Genomic DNA, 20,306 nt, shown 5'->3' with positions numbered 1-20,306 from the left:
TTGATCGCAGCAGGAAATTTTTTAGCAGTTGGGCAAAACCATGTGCACTGCAGGGGGGGCAGATATAACATTTGCAGAGAGAGTTAGATTTGGGTGGGTTATTTTATTTCTGTGCAGGGTAAATACTGGCTGCTTTATTTATACACTGCAATTTAGATTGCAGATTGAACTCACCACACCCAAATCTAACTCTCTCTGCAAATGTTATATCTGCCCCCCTGCAGTGCACATGGTTTTGCCCAACTACTAAAAAATTTCCTGCTGCGATCAACTTGGAATTACCCCCAAGGTTTTGCCCAACTGCTAACAAAATTCCTACTGCGATCAACTCAGAATTACCCCCCATGTGCACTGCAGGGGGGGCAGATATAACATTTGCAGAGAGAATTAGATTTGGGTGGGTTATATTGTTTCTGTGCAGGGTAAATACTGTCTGCTTTATTTTTACACTGCAATTTCGATTTCAGTTTGAACACACCCCACCCAAATGTAACTCTCCCTGCACATGTTATATCTGCACCCCCTACAGTGCACATGGGCCCTCATTTCGAGTTGTTCGCTCGCTAGCTGCTTTTAGCAGCATTGCAAACGCTAGGCCGCCGCCCTCTGGGAGTGTATCTTAGCTTAGCAGAATAGCGAACGAAAGATTAGCAGAACTGCTACTAAATAATTCCTTGCAGTTTCTGAGTAGCTCCAGACCTACACCTAGACCGCGATCACCTCAGTCCGTTTAGTTCCTGGTTTGACGTCACAAACACGCCCTGCGTTCGGCCAGCCACTCCCCCGTTTCTCCAGCCACTCCTGCGTTTTTAGCTGGCACGCCTGCGTTTTTTAGCACACTCCCTGAAAACGGCCAGTTTCCGCCCAGAAACACCCACTTCCTGTCAATCACACTACGATCACTCGAGCGATGAAAAAACGTCGCTCGAGCTTGTGTAAATCTACAAAGTTTTGTGTGAAAGTACTTAGCGCATGCGCATTTTTGCAGTTTTTTCACTTAAACGCTGCACTGCGAAAATCGGCAGCGAGCGAACAACTCGGAATGACCACCATGGTTTTGCCCAACTGCTAACAAATTTGCTGCTGCGATCAACTCTGAATTAGGCCCTGCATTCCCCCAGCAGTCGCTTCAAACTTCAAGACACTTTTTTTATCCACTTTAGCTCACGTTTTAAAAAATGTCCTTTATGTGTATTAAATGCATTAGCTATTTTGTATCACTAAAACTGCAAAATCTTACAAATCCCTGTGTTGTGGATGCAGAAAGAAAGATTGCTTAAATACTTTACACTAAAAAAAAAACATAGGGGGTAATTCCAAGTTGATCGCAGCAGGAAATTTTGTTAGCAGTTGGGCAAAACCATGTGCACTGCAGGGGGGGCAGATATAACATGTGCAGAGAGAGATAGATTTGGGTGTGGTGAGTTCAATCTGCAATCTAAATTGCAGTGTAAAAATAAAGCAGCCAGTATTTACCCTGCACAGAAACAAAATAACCCACCCAAATCTAACTCTCTCTGCACATGTTATATCTGCCTCCCCTGCAGTGCACATGGTTTTGCCCAACTGCTAAAAAATATCCTGCTGCGATCAACTTGGAATTACCCCCATAATTCATCACCAAACAATGAAAAAAGCAGTGCTTTCCCAAACACCCAAAAACAAGTAATTTGGTAGTGCTGGTGACCACCATCATTTGCTGTTTGCACCTACCCTTTCTGACCAACTGCAAGTAATACAGCTTTCACAGGAGCGTTGCATCTTTCACCTGGTATGCAATTTCTCTTACTCACCCCCACAGTATTTGTTAAAATGACATACCTCCCAACTGTCCCGATTTTGCGGGACCATCACTTTTTTGGAGACTGCCCCACCCGTGGGCCGCAGTATCCCATGGCAGGGGAGGGGGGTGTCAATTGGTAGGCGTCCTGTCAATCACTGATCTGCATAGCAAAGCAGCATTGAATAGATGATTGTGCCAAATATCACTTACACATGTCTGTATCACAGATTCTGAAGATATTCCTGAGCATCCACTGGAATCCATCACTGATGGTGGAGGCCTGCAAACACAAGAGATACAAGAGATGATCACTCTTCATATGTTTCCACTGACACCACCAATGCAACATACTCCCACAGTGCCTCCATCAGGATGTAGTTACAATGCTGCCAGATGGAATCCTGGCGGACGAAATACATACGCCAGAATCTCAACCGGCGGTATAATACCGACATCAAAATCCTTATGGAGATCGGGATCCCTGCGTCAAAATACAGATGCCAGGAATCCCTAACGCTCTTTTAGCGGGGCACGCTTGTGTCCAGCTGCGGGGGGTGGAAGGTTAGGTTTAGGCATTAGAAGGGGGATTAGGGTTAGGGTGCAGGGATGGTAAGGGGGTGGTTAGACACCAGGGAAAGGGGGTTAGGGTTTGGTTTAGGCAGCGGGGAAGGGAGGGTTAGATTTGGGCACCACTGGGGAGGTTTCGGGTTAGGCACCACCAGGGAGGGTTAGGATTATGTACCCATAAGGGCGGGTTAGGGTAGGGAAGTGTTAGGGTACTTTTTGGGGGCTGTCGGTATTCTGATAGTTGGGATGCTGCTGTTGGTATTCTAACTGCAGGCATACCGTCCATCAGAATATCATACCGAATCCCCTCCAGCACCATCATTTGTTGCCCCTACCGCTCCTCCACAGCCTGACATGTCATACTGGCAAATGATGGGTGACTTTCAATGGCAGCAGCTGACACTGTTAACCACACAAGTTAGGATCATTAACACCATCAGTAGAGGTCAAAACTGGTACAACAGAAACCTGACTTCCCAAAATGTTGAGCTAACTCGAATTGCGAGAATAGAAATAATACAGGACTCAAATATGCAATTCCACAACACTTTGCTAAGAGTGCAGGAATCAAACTCTAGATTTATTTATACATTTGATTGACTTTTGGACACCAAAATGATGCTATTAGGCAGAGCCAAAGGCACGTGCAAAAATATATATGGACATGGCTCATTGGTAAGGGGCGTGGTCACAAAATAATACCAATTCATATTACGAGGCACAGTAGTCTCCTTTATTCAAATTACTCCATACAGTAGTGCCTCTTATACACATTACACCAGGTAGAGCTCCTTATACACATTATGCCAGGTAGAGCCCCCTTTTACACATTACACCAGGTAGAGCTCCTTATACACATTATGCCAGGTAGAGCCCCCTTTTACACATTACGCCAGGTAGAGACCCTTTTACACATTACGCCAGGTAGAGCCCCCTTTACACATTACACCAGGTAGAGCCACCTTTACACATTACACCAGAGCCCCCTTTTTCACATTATGCAAGACAGAGCCCCATTACACATTACGCCAGGTAGAGCCTCCTGTTACACATTATGCCAGGTAGAGCCATGGTAGCCAAGGATGGAATGATCCCAGCAAATGTGAGATGTGAGGATGAATAACTACTGCCAACAGCCTGGTCTACAGAGGTGAATGGTTGGCTGCTTCAATAAGGCAGTGGGAAGGGGTAGTGCTGTGATGGGGACAGGGCATGTTATATATTTAGATAAGCAGCAGGGGGATGGGGAGTGGCCTTGGTAACACTGCAGTGTGGGCTATGAAGGAGAAAACAGTGGGGAGAAACAAGAGGAGGCACAAGGAAGAAAACAGGGAATAGTGGAGGGGGAAATACAGAAATAAGTGATTAGGAGAAATGAAACAAGTATAGGATTAAATAGAGAAATGGAAACACTTAGCCTAGAGATCACAAAACTGGAAAAGAGGAAGATGGATGCTCTCCTGACAATTTATAGACCACTAAAGCTGGGGCCACACATAGCATTTTTGCGGATCCCTTCAACGGGACCAGCTCGGCAGGAACATGCGTTTTTCAATTCATATATAGCGTTTTCGACAATGCCACTACAGGATTTCAAATAGAACACAGTGCTGCACAGCTTGCACTGTGTGAACACATACATTCAAATGTATGCATTCTACTTGAAATCCGGTCGTCCTGACATCCTGCTCAACCGCAGCATGCTGCGGTTAGATCCGGCAGGTGCGGCACCACTGCATATGTGTAGGCAGCCAGATAGAAAGACCATGTGTAGGCTCCTTCCTGCTGAGCGGGTCCCGCAATGTGTGGCCCAAGACTAACAACTAATTCCGCCACCCCCCAGAGACGGTGAGTACCTGCCTGTCTCAGTCCCCGGTCTCTGCTGTGCTGCAATTATCCACTCACACTGTCGCAATCTTTCTCTTCCCATCTGCCAGGTCACTTGGCAGCAGCGCGAGACCTGGGACAAAGGGTGTTAGGGGCGGGTTACAAGATGTGAAAGAGCTGCTTGCTGAGAAGGCACCAGGGAGCTGTAGTGTACGGGACAGACGGAAGGAGACCCGGGCATTGTTGAGGCTGATCCTTACTTTCCCGGCTTTGTGGGTGCACGGAGATGCTGTGTGGCTCTACACTTCCTGCTTGTGGACCCTGCAAAATACTGGCTGCGGCAGCAGCCAGTTCCGTCCCCAGGACACCTGTGCTGTGTGCAAGGCACACTTCGCACACAGCTAGTTACGGCCCTACTATTAGGTACCTTAATGGAACAATCATGAATTTAGGAAGCTAAATATTGTTTTGCTTTCCTGAAGCTAATTCTAGCACATCAGGAGGGAATGCTTCACATAACACAACCCCAGTAATTACCCCACCACGCAGCAGAGGTGGTTCTCAAGAGTGGCAGGGGTCGTGGTAGCAGAAGGCTGCAAATGTGAAATGTAAAAAAACTTACTAAATAAAAGAACACTTGAAAAATTGTTACAGAATGTTAACTAAATTTCATTACTATTTGATTTTGTATTTGAACAAAATGTAATAATTTAGTTATGTACTGTTGTACTTTTTGTCACATTAATTATTTGCATTCTACATTATGTTTATGACATTTAATCAAATGGTGACATAATAAAAATGTGTTTATTTGCTGGCATTATTGTGGTTGAAGTTAAAACACATGAGAAGACATGCAAACTCACTGCAGAGAAGGTAGAAGGTAGTGTATTTGTAAAGTGTATTATGGTGCGTGTTTGGGCAATTTGCGGCCATGTTTGAAAACACGAATCTTGGTAAATGTGCATGCTGTACTGCTTTCTATTGAAAGTACTTGCTAGTTGGTTCGATATTCTATTTGGGTTTTCAGCCATGTTTTGCAGATAGAATCGTGTTTGTTCACCCGTATTTAGCGTTAGTAAATGTCCCTGTTGTGAAAATTGGTCAAATATGCCTGAAAATGCATTTTTGACCAAACACGATTCTTAGTAAATTTACCCCCAACAGTGCAAAAGAGGCAGCAAGGAAGCTCACCCCCACTGTGGTGACAAGGCGCAGCACTTGTTGTCCAATGTCCAGTTCTGGCAGTGACCAAGTTCCAAATAGCAAGCTGTAGGTTCCTCACTTGTACAGTAAATCTTCAGTGCCATTGTCATCCCATCCTCCAGTGCCTGACAGACCCCATCCTGCCTGCAATGTGCTGTGTACAGGTGAATACCTGTCCACTAGATACAGAGGCTGCAGCCCAGCACCAGACGTGGGATGCTCTGCTCCATCCTCCTGGTCGACCACAGCAAATCAAGCTCAATGAAATGAAAAACAATAAAAGTTTTGGCTTTGCTGTTGGCAGGCTGAGCCAGGTGGAACCACCTCCCCCAACCAGTGCCCATGACTAGTGCTATTCTGCCCAACTCCTAGTTACAGCCCTGTGTGGACCTCTGAAGTTTTAACCCAAGTGACTCAAGGGAATATTAAGTCTGAAGGAAACATTTCAACTGCATTTGAAAGCTCTGTGATCACAGACTGTTAATAAATATAAATGTTTGCATTTGTAACTAGATTTTTCAGACTTCTCTCTCTTACCTTTTTATAGTCTTGTCCTTTCATACTTGAATTATAATATGTAATAATTAATGAGAGTATATGCATATTATTAAGTATAATAGCCATCTAAAATATTAGTACTGGTCTTTACTAGCATAAAGCCCTTTGTAATAATTTTACTATTAATGCCAGCAAAAGGGAATTATAACCCGAGGCTTGACTGTAGCCTACCTGCTGGATTTATAGCTATGTCCTTTACTGAAGGATATTACTGTTGTTACAGTTGAAACACTTTTAATTAGTTTTCATCTAATGTAATCTACAACAGTCAGCCATAAAATGAAAACCAAATGCCTAATATTGTGTAGGCCCCCCTTGTGCTCTGACTGTTGTGCATGGACTCCACATGACCTCTGGAGGTGTCCGGTGGTATCTGACACCAAGACGTTAGCAGTAGATCCTTTAAACCCTGGTGAGACCTCCATGGCTCAGACTCCAGCTCATTCAACAGATGCTTGATCAGACAGAGATCTGGGGAATTTGGAGGCCAAGCCAACACCTTGAACATTTTGTCATGTTCTCCAAGCATTACTGGACAATTTTTGCAGTGTTGTAGGGTGCCTTATCCTGCTGAAAGAGACCTCAGGGAACACCATTGCCATGAAAGGTTGTACTTGGTGTCACAGTCCTGACTAAATCATTCATATTCTGTGACTTACCTTAGTATTTCCTACAAGCCTGCATTTGCTCTGCAGCCCAGTATACTTTGCAAACCTGCACTTGCTTCACAGTTCAGCACACAAGCTGCAGTGTAAACTCATAATCAAGTCACCTGTGTGAGAATTCCTCTGTTCAGCATCTGATTCTCCAAAGTGCTCTGCTGCCTGGTGTTTAGGCTTCAGTTTTTCCCAGCCGGCTGGGCCTCAATCCACATTAGAGCCTAACCTGGATTACTACTGTGACAGGTTCTGATCACCTAACCATGATCCATCCACTCCTGAGCCAGACAGAGACTCCCTGAATCACATGACTCTATCCACCAATCATCATACCAAGGGGTATAAGTAAGGAGACCTGAGTTTCAGAATCTGCCAGTTCCATGAGTCACACAGCTCAGTGTGTGAGCCTAGAAGCTGAGTGTCCCAGAGTTACAAATATTACCTTAATACCTGCAATCCTTTGTACAGTTGCATTCCAATCCGGTTTGTCTTGTTCCAATCCAGTTGCACTCCATTCCAGTACCGTTACATTCTAATCCGGTTTGTCCTGTTCCAGTCTGGTTGCACTTAAGTCTGGTTCCAGGACAGTTGCATTCCAATCCGGTTTGTCCTGTTCCAGTCTGGTTGCACTTAAGTCTGGTTCCAGGACAGTTGCATTCCAATCCGGTTTGTCCTGTTCCAGTCCGGTTGTACTTAAGTCTGGTTCCAGTACAGTTGCATTCCAATCCGGTTTGTCCTGTTCCAGTCCGGATGCACTGAAGTCCGGATCCAGTACAGTTGCATTCTAATCCGGTTTGTCCTGTTCCAGTACAGTTGTAATCCAGTCCGGTTGCACTCAAGTCTGGTTCCAGTACAGTTGCATTCCAATCCGGTTTGTCCTGTTCCAGTCCAGTTGCACTCAAGTCCGGTTCCAGTACAGTTGAATTCCAATCCGGTTTGTCCTGTTCCAGTCTGGTTGCATTACAATCATCCCAGTCCAGTTCTCCCAGTTCCAGCACAGACAGCCCTCCAGTTTGGTTTTCATCCAGAAGTGTCATCATTGGTTCCAGCCAAACCTTGCTCAACATTGGTCCTGTTAACCCTCGCTCATCACCCTGCCGGATTCTGCCACTCTAGCCTTCTGTGTTTCATACCAAGTAAGGAATGTGTAATATTATTATCCACAGCATCCATCCAGTACTCAGCCGGTAAATCCACTACTACACTCTTCCCTACTACATTCACCATTCTGTCATCAACACCAAAGTCCCTGGTGTTCCAGTGGTCAGAATATGGCTCTCTCTGCCGAGACCGGGTTCGACTCCTGGTTAGGGATTGCTCTTACCTCTACATCCCACTGTTTCCTTCAGACCAGCCTACTCAGCACATAGTCCTCCGGTTACCGCACAACCTACACATAGACTCCAGGTTCACAAACAGTCATGACACTTGGTCTGCAACAATGTAAAGAGGGGGGGAGGGGATTGATTTTGTCTATGAGTATGATGTAGATAAGAGATCTAGTAACAGATCATTTAAGTATAGGCCTCCATACAGCACAGATGAATTGCTGCGAATTCCGAATACCCAATGTCCAGGTGGGGATATCAGGAATATTTTGGGAAAGTTTAGGAATGTTTAAAAATCCTGATTCCTTGATCCCAATCATTTCAAGGCTCTTTAACTTGTTTAATATCCCTGATGGATCGCTGATCATCCATGGCCACCAAACGTTGGGTCAGGGAACTGACACTTAGATATATAGCTGGCCTTAGGAAACTACTCAAGAGAAATAATTACTATTCTAAAAGCTGTCAAGACTGTCAGGAGAAAAGTTCACCGGAGTTTGTATCGTGCAGGCTAAAACAATTGAATGACCTTCACAACAGACATTTTAGATCAGAATTAGTGACTATGGGGTCTATTTACTAAAATTAAAGTATCAGCTAATCAGATTCTTACTGTCATGTCAGGCTGTGTTTGAATAATGACAGTTAGGAACTGGTTGGCTGGTACATTATCTCTCTCCACTTTATCACTTTCCAAGGTTTAACAAATAGACCCCATATGTCTAGTAATCCACAAAGAACGTTTTTATTTGATAAAAGACATCTAAATTCAGCACAAAAACAGTTTATTCATATTACCGTAGATTGGGCCTGATTCAAAGATGAATTAATGCAATGTTGATGTTGTACGCAGTGGAGTGACTTTGTCACTGTGCATACATCTAAGTCACATTGCACCTGTAACATGATGGACTTGCAGTCGTGGCCACAGTGAAGATTTATTAGCAAAGTGAGGGACAAGCAGTGAGCATTTATGGGAGGTGACAGGGGTATGGCAACTCAAACACAAGCGTGTCCCAATCATTCCAGGTGGTGTGTCACAGCTTCAGACTGTGATCCCATTAGCTGCGACAATGGCTCCAGCGTCTGACTTCCAATGGCCATACTGCGCAACTATAGGGATACTCGGGTTGGTTATTGACCGATGTGCGTCTGATGCCTGCGCCTTCATACACAGTCTAAATACAAATCCATTTGGCTGCAACATTTGCATATTTTTGCAGAGCCTCTACATACTAAATCACATCGGCAATGATATCTGCGTCCATCTCTGAATCAGGCCCATTGTACCATAGTCAGTGACACATTGGGCGATATTCATTTGATTATCGTGCCCGATCTCCCATCTAAAGTGAAAGTGTCACATCGGATGGCTCTTCCGATGAGATGTGTAGTCCCGTGTCAGATATGTCTGAACTACAGATCTTTGTGGCTGCCCCAACTATTTATCGGAATCTGAAGAAATCAGGTGCACATCGGAGTGTTTTTTTTACTTCAGATGTATCTGATCAGATTCATCTGAAGCGTCACTTGACTGGCATCTCCCTGGTCACTCCCACCCACTACAGGACGTGGCGGCAGCAGCCGCATCATCAGATCAATCACATGTAGCATGTGTGCATCAGATATATCTGATGCAATCTGGCACATGATATATCGCATCAGATATATCTGAAGTAAATGTAGTGAAAATTAAAGCCAGGGTCCGATTCGATTCCTGGGAAGCTCCCGGGAGAGTTCAAGAGAAATCTGATGCGATCTGCAGATCAGACAAGTCTGAGTAGTGGATGGTCACCTTTAGGATGGGTGAGGGCACTGGTAGGTATATAAACAGAAGACATTATCATGATCCATCATGCATATGATCACAAAAAATTGTATTATTCAAACTGCATATTGTAGCAAGGTAAATTCTATATGGAAAATGTCACTTGTAAAACTGTAAGCTTCCGTGCCATTCATGAATGGGGAAATGTGACGTACAACCAGTTATGAAAATGCCATTTTTCTGTGTACCACCTCATCTTGTATATTCTGTAGGGACATGTAATTTGTAAGACTATACGACAGATGACCAGTCGGCAAGTAACTGGACAGTGTTTACTCATTTTGTGAAGACTATAAATGGCAGGGGGTCGTGCCTACATGTCTACAGGCGCTCAGTCTAAAGAAAGTGTCAAATCTCTTTCCTGGCCAAAGCCATAACATCTACAAACAAGGGTGTGACTCCGCACCAGTCAAAAAAATTCAGATAATATTATATAGAACCAGAATTGTATTCATATACAGGAATGCTTCCTATTATTTGTACCTGGTGGTGCACCCAGAGTCAGAGAGAAACTGGAGAGAAAACGACTTTGCAGAAGACTCTTGTGTGGGTGCACTCTTGTATTTAATTGTTTATATGACTAAATATTAAAACATAACTTTTATTAGCTCATTTTAAAATAAATCCACACTCTATAATCCACCACAATTAGTTAATAGAGATATACTTTACACGCAATTGTGCTTATATCACTTGAAATGGATGTAAGCTACAGATTGAATTAATATAGGAATAAAAAATTGGAAATGTTCTGGTTATCTGTCACCAAAAGACTTGTAGGGGGATGTAGACACTGTGGTTCTACATCCGAATCCTAACCAACCAGCACAAGCGAAGCTTGTTTTAATGAGACCTCAATGGGTCATAATTGACCGGACTGTTAATATCAGGAGTATAGATCCTAATAACAATGTGTGTGCGTGGGGGAGGGGGGGGGGGTATCTTCTGTATCACCCCGTGGTTATGGGTAATGGGTTTGGTTAATTTTTCTTTAAGTATCTAGAAAAAGGAAAAAAGGAAAAGGGGAAGAAAATGTGGTGATCCTGCTGTTGCCATCTAGTCGAAGTGGGTCGTTAATTACAACACCAGGTATTCTCTGGGGGTCCCCCTCACAGATACTGACCCAGCCCACCACCGTTTTGCTTCCAAGATCGGACGAGATCGGGCTCTGTCGGTGGGGTATGGTAGTAATTGTTAGACACAATTTGTCGACTCGCCAATGAGAGTGCACCTAGTACAGAATTCAAGATAGAGACACAAGTTGCGGATCTGCTTTCTATGTTAGACGCAGGATTAACCTGTGAATCATAGATGAGAGTCCGCTGATATAGGAAACGAGTAGAAGTGAGAGAATGTAGAGGAATCTGTATAATGGTATTATATCAGGTATTAGCCTGAGTCATTAGAAAGATACAGTATAAAAGGATTTTTGAAGCTTAGATGCACACTCTAAAGAAAGCCCCACTGTGGGCCAGATCAGGATATGCTGACTATAACTTGTGCTGAATTTGCACCAATTAATCCCATATGTACACACAAATTATTATATCATAGAGCAGGTAAGGGAGTACCAAAAAATATGTGTAATAAAATTATGTCAGGTATTAGCCTGAGTCAAAATACACCGACTATGACATGTGCTGGGTTTACACCGATTATTCCCACATATATGCACAATTAATTATATCAAAGTGCGGGGTTGTCATATTAGGGAGGCCGGCCACTAAGGCAGAGTATATCTAGGAAATTATGATAATGTCCCTAGGACCTGTTGGTCTCGTCGGGACTAAGGTTTTTAGGAGCCCTGTAATATTAAATGCTCCCAATTACTTGCAAAATGTGTCATGAATCAATACAGAATGCAATTGCTGTATCTTATCTGTACAATCTTATTACCACTGTGTCATATCTGGGGAGTAAAAAAAAAAAGATATTTTTGCTACAAACAGATATTGGTTACAAAAAAGATACGAAGAAAATACCAGTCACTGCCCAGGTCCCTGGTCATTATAGAGTGTGGATTTATTTTAAAATGAGCTAATAAAAGTTATGTTTTAATATTTAGTCATATAAACAATTAAATACAAGAGTGCACCCACACAAGAGTCTTCTGCAAAGTCATTTTCTCTTCAAAGCCATAACATTCCAGACCCTTAGTCTTCAAACAAACTGAAGCAGGTAATTAAAAACCCCTGCCCACTGGACCGGGAAACCCCTCAATTCCCTAAGTACAATCAATTCATTCTGATTTAGGAAAGGTATGGGGGTGTGTGTCATGAGTAGTTGCTGCTGAGATAAATATGCCTGTTTAGGAGGATCCAGGGTGCACTTTTTGCGGGACAACCAAGTGTTGAGGGTACCTCATACCTCCTATCTCTGTGAAGCCCACACAACGCAACTCCTAGGGTCTTTTTACTAAGTACTCAAAGTTTTGAAACTTTATTCCTTTTATTTCTCTCTGAGTGTATTTTTAAATATAATCATATTGTTTGTAACTATCTTTTTTGTAACTAAACTCAAGTTATTATTCTTAAAATTAAAACTTAATTTTTCATTCTGACCTCTGTGTTCTTACCCTTTGCCTTGTGAGGCACACATGCTATTGATTTGTAAAGTGTGGAAGTGTAACCAAAAGTTCGCTGTGGGAGTAGCCCGAATGCCTTGCCTTTGGTAACCAATATATTTTATTGTTAGAATAACTGGCATAACGCCCGACTTGGAAGGAGTTTTGAAAAACATTATTATTATTATTATTATTAGTATTATTATAAATGAGACAAAGGGATGGAGTGGGCACATTTGTTGTTTTTTTATTAATTGGGACTCATTTTGTGCCTCTGTATTGTATTGCGGCCAGGATGCACAAAGAGTAGTGACACATGTAGCACAGACAGTCCCGTTGTCCCTCATTCTCAGGATACATGCAACACAGACTGTCCAGATGTTTTCTCACTTTTGAATTGTTTTTCTGGGCATAAAAGCATCAGTGATTTAGTGCAGGGTATAGGTGTCAGCATAATGAAGAGATGTAGGGCCTAATTCAGACCTGATCGTAGATGTGCTAAATTTAGCACATCTACGACCAGTTACACAGACATGCGGGGGGACGCCCAGCACAGGGCTAGTCCACCCCGCATGTCAGCCCCCCCCCACTCCCCCGCATAAGTACAAAAGCATCGCACAGCGGCAATGCTTTTGTACTTCATGAGTAGCTCCATACCAGCGCAGCTCCTGCGTGCTGGCAGGGAGCTACCTGTCGCTGTCCGGGTCGCAGCTACTGCGTGTGATGTCACGCAGCTACCATGGCCCGCCCTACCGCACGGTCCGGGCACGCCTGCACAGCAGCAATCAGGTCTGAATTAGGCCCATAGTGAGGAGATGTAGTGCAGAGTATGGAGGGTTCAGGGAGCTAGTGGAGTGTATAGAGAGGACTGGGATGTATTACAGAATATGTAGTGGTCAAAAATGTAGAGTTTTCCAGTTGGAGCAATGTGTGTGTTTGTCTTGTGGGAGCTAATGTAGGTTTATTTAAACTGTGGGGGGCAATCAGAGGTGTAAGTTCATCCCAGTCACCCGGAGGCAAGTTGGAGTTTGGTGCCCCCCCGTTAAAAAAGGAAAATCAAACAAGGTGTATGTGTTTGTGTATATATATATATATATATATAGGGCTCAATGGTGAGTATGGAATCAAAAGTAATTTACTAAAAGAGTACTCACTCACATACATTTAAAGTAAAAAGTAACCAGCGCAATGTAGACAATTAGTGTAGCATCCGGACAGCCAACACCGATGAACACCGTTGGTTACTTTTTACTTTACTTCCCTGAGGAAGACCAAAATTGGTTGAAACAGCTGTCGGGCTGTGCTTATTGTCCTGTACCTGCATTTGTCGCTTTAACATGGAATAAATCTTCTACAAGTTTTCATCAAACCGTGAGTGCTGGCTTGTTCTGCTTTTTCCAATGCGCTGGGAAAGTGAGTGTTGCTATATATATATATATATATATATATATATATATATATTACAGTATATATATATATAACATGAGCAACTTACAGAATTATAAAGCTAGCACTTTCAGCCAGTCTACAGAGACCAGAGCCTACATTAAACTGTCAGGGCTTGCAGAATCAGTGCGGGTCCCATCTTACAGTCCAGCAGCAGCGGCAGGTGCACCGCCACTGCTGCGGTGCAGGACGGCGCGGTACCAGACAGGAGCCATCCTGTGTCCTATTGCATGTGTTAGCAGGGCTCCTGGGACAGAACTGATGTGCCTCATATCTCAGTTGGAAGAGCTGCGGTCACATTTGGATCCCGCTGTGAAACACACACATGCTGCTTTACATGCAGGTGCCCTTTTAGGGCTTGGAACCTGGAGGCTGGCATCTCCATTGCCTCTGAGAGTTCCGCCCCTGGTAATGTATGTTTTTCTATTCTGGGGGGTTCCAAAAATTCCCGCACAGTGATGCTAGTAGTCCTGGGGCCGTCCCTGTACGTCCGTTATACACTATCTTGTTCGTGCAAAACCAAGGAACATGACATTGTATAGCAGCCATGCACTAAGGATATCTTCACCCTCACGTATCACATGATCTGGAAGCACAATAGGTGGCCTTAGGAGCACATGCAGCTATCTAAGCCTTTACTTGCAACCTCCATCTGCTTCCTATTTGGTTGCCATAATTGTTTGCTGTAACTTATAATGATTGCTTAAAAAGCCTATTGATATGTTACTACAGATACTGTAGGTGTTTCTTTCATTGATTAAATGTATTAATTTAACTTGCTAGTGAGATTAAGGTGTCTATTTACTAGAGATGTGCTGGTTTAGTTTCCTAAAAACCGAACCACCTGAACTTACCAATTCTGAGAAAATCTGATCCAAGGCTCGGTTTTCCAGACATGCTTGGATTCCAAAACAAGGGAAAAACTTCATCTTCCCGGCATCAGATCTTGCCTGTTTTGGATTCAAAATAAGTCCCTCATGCGGTGATTTGGATGCCATTCACACAGGACTGCTAGAGAGTACAGTGACTGGCAGCAGTGCAGTGGAAAGCTCAGTTCCTAATTTATTACAGGGTATCATTAACCTTACTGGTGCATACTGGTACTCTAACTGCCTGTAGTGCAGCCCAAAGCTCCTAATCCGGGATCTGATCAGGATCCCGGCGTTTGGGATCCTGACAGTCGAAGTACCAACACTACTCACAATCCCGATGCTGGGATTCTGACATGGGGGGTAATTCAGACCTGATCGCTGGGCTGCATTTTTTGCTGTCCTGCGATCAGATAGTCGCCGCCTACAGGGTGAGTGTATTTTAGCTGTGCAAGTGTGCGAACGCTGTACAAACTGATTTTGTGCAGTCTCTGCACAGCCCAGGACTTACTCAGCCGCTGCGATCACATTAGGATGTTCTGGACCGGAATGGACGTCAGATACCCTCCCTTCAAACACTTGGACACGCCTGCATTTTTCCAGACACTCCCTGAAAACCACAAATGCCCTCTTCCTGTCAATCTCCTTACGAACGCCCATGCGAATGGATCCTTCGCACAAACCTGTTGCTTACCGGCAATTCCCGTTGCTGCAGTCCGCCGCACCTGCGCAGTGCGGCTCAGATGCATGCGCAGTTCAGATCCCTGAGGAGAGTCTAAAGGTGTCCATGTTAGCGATGAGTGAGTCTGACATTTCTGATACTGTACTCAGAGAAGCATTTTTCCACCATTTCTGCACCCTCTGCAAATGTGGGGATGAGCAGTACAACTAAAGATTGTGATGACATACTATAAATCGAGGATCCTAGTAGGGAAGTGCATCAAGATGGGCGGGATATTTGTGTGGGCATACTAGATGGACCACATGGTTCTTTTCTGCCATCAAATTCTATGTTTCTACGCTATTATCTGACTCTATTGTACTATCTGAGGATGTTGATGATGAGGATATTGTTTGTGTAAGTCAGCCACCAGTGGCAGCAGTTCTTGCTCATGCTAAAAAGAAGGCATTTTTTTCATGCCTGGGCATATACCAAAAAGCGCCACCTCATGGGTGTTGAATTTATTTTTACCCAAATCCTGACACGTGTAAAGGCATCTGTTCTATTAGTGGGGCCAAAGTTAGTAGAAGTAGGGACGTTAACCATCTAGACACCTCCTCTCTCATGTAATTTGCAATGAGTTCATGAAATTTGACAACATAATAATAATAATTTGTAAAATAATAGCAAACAGTCCAGTATCACCTACCATCACTTTGGAGCAGCATATGCAATCTCCACCGCCAACGCCCTCATTATCAACTTAATCATTATTTATCAGGGGCAGTCTTTCCAAAAACTTGTTTTGTGGGGGCCCAGATAAAACCAAGCACTTCAGCCAAAAAAGTGTCAGTCCCTGTCACTGAAGTGCTTGGTTTGTTAAACTGTGTATATCATTTTCAACATCCAACATAAGGGTGGTTGGGAGGGCCCAAGGACAATTTCATCTTGCATCACCTTTCTTTTCTGCCACTTCACAGATGTGCTATATGCTGTCATGTGTCAAAGCTGCTGCTTTGTCGCTTAGTAGCCCGCTACAGTAGCTTGCTGCAACTTTTGGCCAATATTGGTAAAAACAGTAGCTGTGAGATGGTCAAAACTGACTGGAAATGACTGGAAATTAATGTTAATAAGATTATTAATACTCTAGGTACAAAAACAGGCCCAAATGACATGATTTTAGCTGTTTTTAGCATTTGTTTAAAAAAAAAAAAAAAAAAGATTCAAAACCAAAATACGTGAGGGTGGTTTTGCAAAACAAGAACCAAAAACACAAAAATCAATCAAGATTCAATACCAAAACCGGGGAGTCAGTGCACATCACTACTACTAAGCCTTGGGGAGAGATAAAGCGGAGAGAGATAAACTACAGATCTAGCCTCCGTTATCGTTGCTCCCTGTGTGACTAGGCAGGCCCCCTGGGCGCACCTAGTCACTGTGAGCGTCTCCGTCTGCATTGGCGCATGCGCCCGGACGGAGACGCTCCCCATTCACTTGAATGGAGAGCATCTCCGTCCGGGCGGGCGTGCGCCCAGACAGAGACGCTTACAATGGGAAGCGGCTCTGTGCACTCCCGGCATGACTAGGCGAATGGATCACCTAGTCACGCCGGGAGTGCATGCCTGCGCCTCAGCCAGCAAAGATAACGCTGGCTCCATCTGTATCAACCAATCAGCTCCTATACCTTTTTTAAACACAGCCTGTAACATGCAGTTAGGAGCTGATTGGCTGGTACTTTATCTCTCCATTATATCTTACTCCAAGACTTAGTAAATAGATCCCTTAAGCTGGGTACACACTAAGCCATATATCGATGGTTCAATTAAATGGCCAATATATCATGGGCGCGCCGGTGGGTGTGTACCCCCGATATGTCTGTGAACAATATCGTTCAAAGACATATGGCGTCAGCCCTGCACCATAGACAATGGCTCAATATAACTGCAGATATATCAGAGCATCATGTTGTCTGTATGGGCGGTCTGCAGACGACCCATACACTTGCTGCAGAGGACTGACATTACAACTGAACGGTGATGTAACTGCCCACCCAGTTTTGACGTTAGGCACAACACATCAGGCCGAAAATCGCTAAGTGTGTATGCACTTACCGATCATCAGATAGGTTGGCAGATCAGCAAGATGGCCGAACCGTTGGCCCAGTAATAAGGACCCTATAAAGGTTAACGGGCGACCCTGTGCAGCTCCTGAACTGTATCAAGCTGTCAATCATTTAGCTAAGGAATAAAAAAGTGATTAAACATAATGAACGATTTCCTTGCACTTTATTGTAAAATTGAATCCAAGTATACACTATTAAACTGTACATTTTTAACGGCAAAAACAGCATTTCTTCATAGAGAATGAATACAAATTAGTGATTTTATGAGTGTACAAACATTATATAATTCCCAGAAACCTGTTTAGGAACAAGAATGATCGTATGAAAATTACTACTATTTAATCCGCAGTGTGTGACTACTGGTGTCAGTCCTACAGTATCATTCTCCTGCATTGGGCTCAAAGATTATCTCCTAGCTGGGCAGAAATGTTGTGTTAGAGTTTTGTAGTGAATTCCAAAATGTCTTCATCGGTGTCTGCTTCTCCAATATCAAACCGTAGACTGATCCTCCCAGGCGAGTAGTCATTTCTTTTCAAATCTGTAGGTGAAGAAGATCAAATGTTTGAGAGAGCAGGGGAAATAATGACATATCAGACAATGGATATGAGAGAGGACACACGGATGTAGACTAGCTGTACAGGTTTGCTCCTTTAATGAGGTTTCTGTCAGATCATAGTGCTATGGGGACATGTAGGGGGAAAATATTCTGTGAAGTATTGTCAAACTATACACTGCACCAATACACAAATTGCATCACAAATTAAGCTTGTGCTTTACACAGGATAACAGAGAAAGAATATGTCCAAAGAAGGGGAAAAGTCCAATGAAAAAACTGCATACTAGAAAATAGTGAGCGATAGAAATAATATTTGTCACATATATGGCAAAATATGGTTCATAAGCTGCAGCTCAGGAAATTAAATTGTGATCAATGGCAGGACCACAAAAACATGGGCAGTACCCAGTACTATGGCGACAAGGCCGCATGGTTATGGTCCTACAGCAGGCATGTCAAACTCGTGGCTCTCCAGCTGTTGTGAAACTACAAGTCAAAGCATGCTTTACCAGCTGATCGGTGGAAGTATGCTGGTAAAGCATGGTGGGACTTGTCGTTTCACAACAGCTGGAGAGCCATGAGTCTGACATGCCTGCCCTACAGTAAGCAAAAGCTGCCAGGCGGCAACGTACTGTACGTCATGGGAGATATGGCCAGCGCTCAGCAGCTTCTGCATACGGAGAAATGATCTTGTGGTTTACAACCCTCTTGATACCTGTAACCATTGGTGGCATACCATCTTGTTACTAAAAAAGGAAAATAGGGTAGAATAGTGAGATCCTGTAGTAGCTATATAGGGAAGGATGCTACATAAATGACAAAGAGATACAGTATATTGTTTATTTGATAAGTTGTATATTATTACTTCACTACATATAATGTATTAACAACTAGTGGGTTCTTTTTTTAAGTGGTATAATACCTATGTTCTCCATGTCCTATTTCACATTCGCTAGTTTTTTTTTTTTTTTTTCGGGAATCTTAAAAATACTGTCTCATAGAAGTGTATGAGTATATGCAGCACCAGATACCGTGCCGAACAATCTGCTGGAGCAGACCAGGTTTAGCAGGAAGCCCTATAGGCTCAGGTGCAGTATAGAGTAGGCCTTAGCCTACATGGTCAGCGGGATGACTTCTGCATCTTTCAGACACACTGACACATGAAATAAAGACAATGCCTATATCTTCCTACACTCATTATTAATTTCAGACTTGTACTTATTTACTATTGTGTGGATATTTGCAGATATAATGTTTACCATTATGTAGTAGTAAAAATGATGTAAAGAATAGAAGAATCACCAATATTTTAGTTTGATTTGTTAGTTTGATTCAACGCAGAATTTTGTGGGTGGCATAAGAAACAAAAATGAATTATTGAGTCACACAATTGCTTTTTTTTTTATCATGTACACCTTTACTATAAAAAGAAATACAATTTAGTTTGTATTAAGTGAATTTATTGATTACAGCCAGAGTAACAAAGCAAAATTTATTCTAATAGCTAAATTTGCCGTAAAGTGAATGGATAGATTTCTGTTTAGTGAATTATAGAATGATTTGCTCTGTGTATAAGAAATGAGTGGGGTACAATAAGTGTTTACCTTGGTAGGGTCACACTGGAATAGCACACTGCAAACTAAGGGGCAGATGTATTAACCTTGAGAAAGCATAAGGAAGTGATAAACCAGTGATAAATGCAAGGTGATAAATGCACCAGCCAATCAGTTTGTAACTGCTTATTTACATATTGGAGCTGATTGGCTGGCGTGTTTATCACCTTGCATTTATCACTGGTTTATCACTTCCTTATGTCTTCTCAAGGTTAATACATCTGCCCCTCTATGTCTTAGACACACCTGAAACAGTCTGCTATTACCACACTGACAACATACACAAATGCCCATGGCCCTCATTCCGAGTTGTTCGCTCGTTGCCGATTTTCTCTATATTGCGATTAGTCGCTTACTGCGCATGCGTAATGTTCGCAGAGCGCATGCGCTTAGTTATTTTACTCAACAGTTAGGTATTTTACTCACGGCATTACGAGGATTTTTCTTCGTTCTGGTGATCGGAGTGTGATTGACAGGAAGTGGGTGTTTCTGGGCGGAAACTGGCCGTTTTATGGGTGTGTGTGAAAAAACGCTGCAGTTTCTGGGAAAAACGCGGGAGTGGCTGGAGAAACGGGGGAGTGCCTGGGCGAACGCTGGGTGTGTTTGTGACGTCAAACCAGGAACGAAACTGACTGAAATGATCGCAGTGGCAGAATAAGTGTCGAGCTACTCAGAAACTGCTAAGAAATTTCTATTCGCAATTTTGCGAATCTTTCGTTC

At 43.3% G+C, this 20,306-nt stretch overlaps 1 protein-coding gene and 1 pseudogene across 2 annotated transcripts in view; both read right to left on the bottom strand.

The window, feature by feature from the left end:
* Positions 1-10,830: 10,830 nt before the first annotated feature.
* On the bottom strand, positions 10,831-10,949 carry LOC134949793 (5S ribosomal RNA; annotated as a pseudogene).
* A 6,614-nt stretch (positions 10,950-17,563) lies between these two features.
* Positions 17,564-20,306, bottom strand: part of TRPM6 (transient receptor potential cation channel subfamily M member 6) — a 527,875-nt gene continuing 525,132 nt past the window's right edge. For both annotated transcript variants that reach the window (XM_063913863.1, XM_063913865.1), the window contains exon 39: positions 17,564-17,955. In XM_063913863.1, coding sequence (XP_063769933.1) covers positions 17,852-17,955 — 104 coding nt within the window. In that variant the 3' untranslated portion in view covers positions 17,564-17,851. The remainder of the gene's footprint in view (positions 17,956-20,306) is intronic.

This window comes from Pseudophryne corroboree, chromosome 1 (genome assembly GCF_028390025.1).
Source record: "Pseudophryne corroboree isolate aPseCor3 chromosome 1, aPseCor3.hap2, whole genome shotgun sequence".
Taxonomy (NCBI): domain Eukaryota; kingdom Metazoa; phylum Chordata; class Amphibia; order Anura; family Myobatrachidae; genus Pseudophryne; species Pseudophryne corroboree.
This window is presented reverse-complemented; position numbering and strand designations above follow the sequence as displayed.